We start from the raw sequence: 6,889 nt of genomic DNA on the forward strand, positions 1-6,889 counted from the left end.
CGCATCGCGAGAAGTGGACTTCGCCCCCGGTTCATCTGACCAGCGACGCAGAGCGAGGTCCGAGGAAAACCTCTCGCTGCGTTATAATGCTTCATTGCGCGCTCTAGTAAGAAGTATTACAGGTTCGAAATTTAGATTTTGCATTTACCATATCAGTACTGTGTTATATCATTCTATTCGTATGCAATGTTGAATATATTACTTTTCTCCCAGAAGCATTGGCTAATGGTACATAGGGTTGCTTACAAATGATTAAACTCTTTCTCACTAATGAGTCACGCGCTGGATGATTAATTAAACCCTCTGTGAGTCTGCGAAAAACAAAATGTTCAAAAAATTAAAAATGGACTTTGCCACTCCTGTTAAATTGTTTTAAAGGCAATAGCAGTCCAACTTTTTTAATATGAAATGATCACAGCCCTGTTTTGAACTAGGCTCCACGCTAATTATAATTGCGTCCAAGGGCAAGTGGGGCATTGAACAGACGATACACCAGCAATATAGTTTCACATTTAAAAATGGACGGGATTGGGATTCTGTACGCGGTGATACTTTTAAAGTCTTAAGTAATAAGTAGGCCGCATATGCAGTGTCGTGGTGAGTCTTTGTAAATCGCCTGAATAAATGTGTGCGTTTTCTTTGCATGAGAAATTTACGGAACAAACAATTAAATGCCGTTGCCATTTCAGAATTCGGCAATCAATTGACGTCTTCATCGGGGGTCATCGATCAGCAACCGGATTGATTGTGCCTTCAGCAGATCCATTGATTTTCTTTTAAGGTATTTTTGGAAATCATAAATACTAATGAACCTGGGGATGTGAAGGGGGGGCAAACGTCCACAGAGGTTTCGGTTGATGAATCACCGGGGCGGCGATGCAGTGGCTGGGTTATTTGCAGTCAGTCGATTTGCAGTTGGAGGCAGCACCGCTATAACGCCGTGATAGGGAGGCCTGCTACGCTCCATCAGGAAATGTTCAATAAGCGCACGAAATATAAATTACGCCAGCGGATCTCCACTGTGCCGGAGTGCCGGAGAACTGGCATGAACTGAAAGAATTTAAATGGACAAAGAGGTTTTTTCCCCACACTCTGGCTCAGTAGGAGTGATGAAAGCTTGCACGGGCCCTGACTTTCCCAACTTTGATCGCTCCTCTTTGATATTTTTGACACCACGATTAAGAAGATCTTGTTCAAAGCGGAGAGAGATGAGGTGCAGCTTTGACGTTGAAGAGATCGCATTTGCACAGATGTACTCTGACGTCTTCATTATGGTTGTTTTTGGGCCCACCACATGACAGCGCTTTGGTATAAAAAAGGGCAGATGAATTAACATCAGGGAGCGAAAGAAGTTATAGGGGAATTTCTGTTAGATTTGTTCACCTTGTTCCTTTAATCCGATTTATGTTTTGAGGGGCTGTTAATACACTTTTATGTCGTAATATTTTAAATCATTAATAAGTGACTGCTTTACAGTCTAAAGCAGTTCCTCGTTAAAAAGGCCACAGTTTCGCTGAACACTGTTTCACATGCGTGAACAACAGTAACGCACCGCAGCATGCTGGAGACAACAAGATGCGATTTACTTCGGATTTCGTTTAAAAACAAATAAAGCGAAATTAGCCCGCAGTGGCAATGTCTAACATGTCATAGCGCCGCCCCCTTCCTCGCGGTTTCCACCTGCCACACGTCTTCCAAACAGCCACTCTTACGACACCCCCTCGCGCAGCCAGTCGCATCAGACCCGGGAGACCGCACCGAGGGTGGCGCATCCATGCGACAAGAGGCGACGAGTCCGCTTCACTGAATGCCAGGGTTTTTTAAAAAAGCCAAAACTCGCGCGCGCCTGTCTTTTTTCGCGCACGCAGTACTTTTTTTTCTAATCCACCTTTGGAACGATTGTATGATCCCGGAGAAATTAACATCAAAGGGTTCTGCGGACATCAAGGATCAAGGAGTAATGTTTCAAAAAGAAATCTATAAAGAGCTTCATTAACATATGTCAAGAGGGCATTTAACCGGGGAATGCATTTAAACGGGCGCTCAATCTGGCCCCTTCATTTCAACACGGAGTAAAACCAAAGTGGAGCGTTGCTGGAACCGGGTCCACGGCTCAAGGAAACCCACAGCGCACTCAAGTCAGTGGGAATAGTCCGTGGGATAGCGAGAGCGCGAGCATGTGCTAACGGACGCGGATGTGTACATGCAGTAAGCGGCGATCTGGTACTGCGCAAAGGTGTTTACTCCGGACATCTCGCTGCAACTTTTGCGATTTGAAAGCGGCAGCGCGGGGCGGTTTTGGGATGGCTTCCGCGGGCGAAGTGGGGAGCTTCGTACACGGCCTGGACAGCTTCGGTCACGGATCGCATTTTGTCCTGACGCCCGCAGGGGAGAGTCCGGTGTTGCTGGGAGATCACCTGGTCCCAGCGGAGAGGCTCTCTCGGAGTACCCCCGCGGATTTAACGCATTTGAAAGGGATTCTGCGGAGGAGGCAGCTGTATTGCAGAACGGGATTTCACCTTGAAATACTACCGGATGGCACGGTGCAAGGAACACGGAAAGACCATAGCCGATTTGGTAAGGGTATTAATATTATTATTATTATTATTATTATTATTATTATTATTATTATTATTATTATTATTATTGTTATCATTGCACATTCATTGATGCTATGTTTTTCAGCGATGTTGTATACAAGTCTGACAGCTTACTTACATCTTTGAATTTTAATAACTCATAACCACTCAGTATTTTACCTGTATTTTCATGCATTTTGCGGGATTTTTCTCAAGAGCACAGTGGGTACAGTTATGCACGTGAATACATCACATTTTCGTTGTGGATGCTCATTTTACACAGCGGTTGAAATCAGAGACATGCGGCACAGCGACCTTTGCTTTACTTTCTTGTCTTTTGGCTGTAGTTAAGTCACCTGTATGGATGCCTTAAAGACCTTTATACTTGTGTTCGAGTGCACTCCGATGGCAGTTTTTACATGTTCACATGTATTTTAAAAAGATCTACCGTACCCCTGAAAAGATAATCAATAAGATGTATGATGACACAACTGTGTCATTATATACGACTTGGGCGTAGTTTAACAATCATTAAACATGCATTCCCTGGTAAATATATACCTTGAATTGTTCCTTGGACCCCTTGAATTGTTGTTTATTAATAATGAGTTTTATGTGAGAATGACTGAAAACACTAAGTGAGCTAACTCTTCTGTCTCAGGTATTTTGGAGTTCATCAGTCTTGCGGTCGGAATGGTGAGCATCAGGGGGGTGGACAGTGGACTTTATCTCGGAATGAATGACAAAGGAGAACTCTACGGCTCTGTAAGTGTCATCTGTCAGCAGTACAAAACTACACAATCACAGAAATATGCTACTGCGTTTATACAATTTCACAACCTCACTCTGTGTCCTGTGTCCCGTATTGACGTACGCGTTTTGTGAATCAAAGTCTATGCTGAGTGTGACGTCTGTCATCTTAAATGAAAGCGCGAGTTACGCATTGATTTGCTTTCAGAACAACTTGTACTTATTAATGACCAGCAGAGGGCGCATATACTTTCTTCTTCATATCAGGTCCCTGCAGGGGAAAAATCTGGATCGATTCTGCATCACCCAGACAGCATTATCAGATTGTACTGAAATGCGTGTATTCCCCCTTTTAGAAGACGTTGCATTGTATCTATCCAATCATTAACACAGAGAATGTGTGTGAACTGAACACTAGAACTGATGTACAATATACAAAATATGAATGCATTCATGCATCACAATGTGACAGAGTGTTTAAGATACTCAGCTTGTTACCACATGGTTACAGGTTCAAATCTGGGTTGGGGGTGCCATTAACTCCAACTTCTTCAGGAAACGTCCCAGATGCATAAATGGGATATACATGTCTGCTGGTCTGGTTAAGGACATCAGCTAAGGGAATTCATATTTACATGTCGTTTTTTTGTTTTGTCCTCTCCAGGAGAAGCTGACTGCGGAGTGTGTCTTCAGGGAGCAGTTTGAGGAGAACTGGTACAACACGTATTCCTCTAACCTCTACAAGCACGGGGAGAAGGGAGACCGATATTTCGTGGCCCTGAACAAAGACGGGACGTCTCGGGATGGGACGCGGTCCCGGCGCCACCAGAGGTTCACGCACTTCCTGCCCCGGCCGGTTGACCCGGAGCGGGTACCGGAGCTGTACCGGGAGATTCTAGGACCCAGCTGACGCATGCGCACGCCGGCCCTGGACTTCCGGGTTTCCGCGGAAACAAGGACGCACGCTCAGTAGCTCCAAAGAAAAGAAGGAGGCCAGAGAGGAAAAGGGCGAGGTGGGGTTTGGGAGTTGGTGGCGGGGTGTCCGGGTGGGTGGGGGGGGGAGGACGTCAGGGTTAGGGGTGGGTGGGAGGGTGGATTTGGGGGTTTGGGGGTTGTTGGCCACTCTCCCTGAAAATTAGAGGTCAAGGTAAATTCAGGAGCAAGGAAGTGTTGAATTGCCGGACGGCTGTTTTTTCATAAGGGCCGTGTGAACTTAGACTGAGCTGTGGAGGAAGGGATTGTCCTACAAGCTGCTGACGTCACTTCCCCCCACGGCACCCGACGGCACTTGGCTCGGGTTCGAGCATGTGGACGGCACTTGCGCCTCTGTGTGTCAGAGGACTAGAGGAAGAAACAGGAGAATCTGCAGGATTGTCTGCTTTACTTCACCTTGTTTTTTTGTTTTTTTATTTGGTACCAAAACGTAATGGACTGCTCTGCAGAGCGTTCCGGAAGAACTGTGAAGGAGTTGTGCTCTGGTGACTGATACCTGACAGGACTTAACCCCCGAAGACGGAATAACCTGAAATTATCAGCAGCAGACGTTATCGTTCAAAAAAAAGTTTTATTTATGCATCGCTGGAGACATATATTTATTTTATATATTTATTTATTTGAGAATATATTTTTACAGGTAAATATGCAATTAAAGAAAAACCTCGAGAGATTTATTTTGTGCCAATATTTACACAAACGACGTAAGAACATAGAGATCAAACTATTTCTGTTAACCTGACTGAAGATAGTATTTTCTTATGTTGTTTCAAGACAATGGTTTAGGTTAAGCTGTCTTGTCATGATTCCATGCTATGTCTACGGAAAGCCTCTAGCCCTCTATGTTTTGAGTATCGTCTTCTCGAGAAAGAGCTCCACGTTCAGTGGGGAAATTAAATGGCTTAATTTAACTGAAACTGGTGTGTCTCAGTTATTTGCATGTACCGTTTATGAGCCACGCGCCTCCCGAAGAGCTTCGATGCAGATGCACATTAAGTGTTTGTTTCCCGGTTTTGCTGGAGGGTGGTGTCGCTTGTGAGTTTGTTTGCTTGTTCAGGGCCTGGAATTCGGTGACGTCGAGCTCAGCGCTATGAAGCGGGTCACGGTTCTGTCCCAGATGGGGGCCCACCAGCGCTGAGTCGCTATTCGGTGACCAGACCGTGGTGTCCGTTTACTCTACCCCCCTTTTCTGTCCAAATATAACAGCTGACCCCCCCAGTCACATTCCCATGTAGCCCACCCCCTGGGAAGGGAAGGTTCCGAACATGGACGAAACAAAAGACGCAAGGTCTGTCCAGTTCAGATTCACAGCCATATTCAGGCCAGATTGACTGCCCTCTTAAAGCGATGATCTCCCTTTGGGTCCATCCCGCAGTTATAACCAAAACCAGAAGATCAGCCATTGCAAACAGATGATGTAGGACAAAGTCATTGACTGGGTTGTGATCTTGTTATAGTCTAAAAAAACAAATCTCACCTTTAAACCAGGAAAAAATTAATATCTCTTGCCCGCTCATACATTTGGCAACATCTAGCATCACCATACACAGTACCTCTCTACATTAGTACAGTAGAACTTCATAGGTTGATATTGAGTAAAACTTGTAATAAATATGCTGAGATAATATACACAGATAACCTTACATTTCATGTCTGAACTCTGAATCTTATTGCACTTTTGAAAAAAATATTTTGCCCACCAAGGGCTTTTTATACATCTTGTATTTCACTCAACTGACCTTTTCATGTCTGTAAAATCTCAGGTCTACGATGAAGCATGCTGCTGAAATGTTATTGTGCCTTTTACAAAGGTCAAGTACGTGTGTGCTGGCCACTCCTGCTCACGGAAGTTTTTACAGTTCTCTTTAAATGACTACCGAGCTGAGGACAGGGAAACCTGGCTAAAAGGCTTCATTAAGGCAGTAAGTCGTGGAGTAGCGGGCTCTGAGAGATCAGGTATAAAAGGAAACCACCTGGACTGAAGCCACTCCTCTCCCCTGTTTTAGATGGCTCTGTTGGCTTCCACTCAAGCAGAGAGTGTTTAGACAAGTGCTCGGTATTGATACATTTACTTTGTCGAGGGGATCATCTTACAGCACAGTGCCGTTTTGCGCGTAGGGGTTTACTTTAGAAAACGCAGATGTGCTTGTCTAAGTACCTGCATAGGATAAAAAAAAGCTACATACTGTCAGATAACACAGACAGTGAGTACGGAGAGCGGAACGTGTCCGCGGAAACAAAGGTGCGCTCTCCGCCGGCGTTACCCCGAGCGAGCGCGGGTATCTCTCTGCATCGCTGCGCGAGCGCGGGGCTCGCGGATGGATCCCGGGATCCCTGTGAAGGCGAGCCAGCGCGAGCCGTCAGCTGCCAGCTCCTGCCCGCATCCTGCGCGTCTCTCCTTCCTGCGGGGATTTCCCCCCGTCTCCTAAACTTAGCGTACACCTTTAGAAGTGGCAGGAGGAGAGCGGAAAAAAACCCTCATGAAAAGGTGATACATGTTAAAATAAAAAAAACCTCCCCCCGAAAAGAGAAAACACTTTATTGCATGTCTTTTATTACAAAGTATG

At 45.4% G+C, this 6,889-nt stretch overlaps 1 protein-coding gene across 2 annotated transcripts; it reads left to right on the forward strand.

Moving 5' to 3' along the window:
- Nucleotides 1-1,723: 1,723 nt before the first annotated feature.
- Nucleotides 1,724-4,319, forward strand: LOC118769834 (fibroblast growth factor 20-like). Of its 2 annotated transcripts, none has more exons than XM_036517176.1 (3): nt 1,724-2,577; nt 3,241-3,344; nt 3,994-4,319. In XM_036517176.1, exons 1-3 carry the CDS (start codon nt 2,196-2,198, stop codon nt 4,237-4,239), a joined length of 732 nt encoding a protein of 243 aa, XP_036373069.1. In that variant the 5' UTR covers nt 1,724-2,195; the 3' UTR covers nt 4,240-4,319. The 2 variants fall into 2 exon arrangements, with proteins under 2 accessions (XP_036373069.1, XP_036373071.1); XM_036517178.1 differs by having other exon boundaries at nt 3,997-4,319.
- The last annotated feature ends 2,570 nt before the right edge of the window (nt 4,320-6,889 follow it).

The sequence above is a fragment of the Megalops cyprinoides genome, chromosome 22 (genome assembly GCF_013368585.1).
Source record: "Megalops cyprinoides isolate fMegCyp1 chromosome 22, fMegCyp1.pri, whole genome shotgun sequence".
NCBI lineage: Eukaryota > Metazoa > Chordata > Actinopteri > Elopiformes > Megalopidae > Megalops > Megalops cyprinoides.

Coding starts and splice junctions, on each gene's coding strand:
- LOC118769834 (XM_036517176.1), top strand. CDS start 2,196: ATGTGTACATGCAGTAAGCGGCGATCTGGTACTGCGCAAAGGTGTTTA. Junction 2,578..3,240: donor GAAAGACCATAGCCGATTTG/GTAAGGGTATTA, acceptor CTTCTGTCTCAG/GTATTTTGGAGTTCATCAGT. Junction 3,345..3,993: donor AAGGAGAACTCTACGGCTCT/GTAAGTGTCATC, acceptor TGTCCTCTCCAG/GAGAAGCTGACTGCGGAGTG.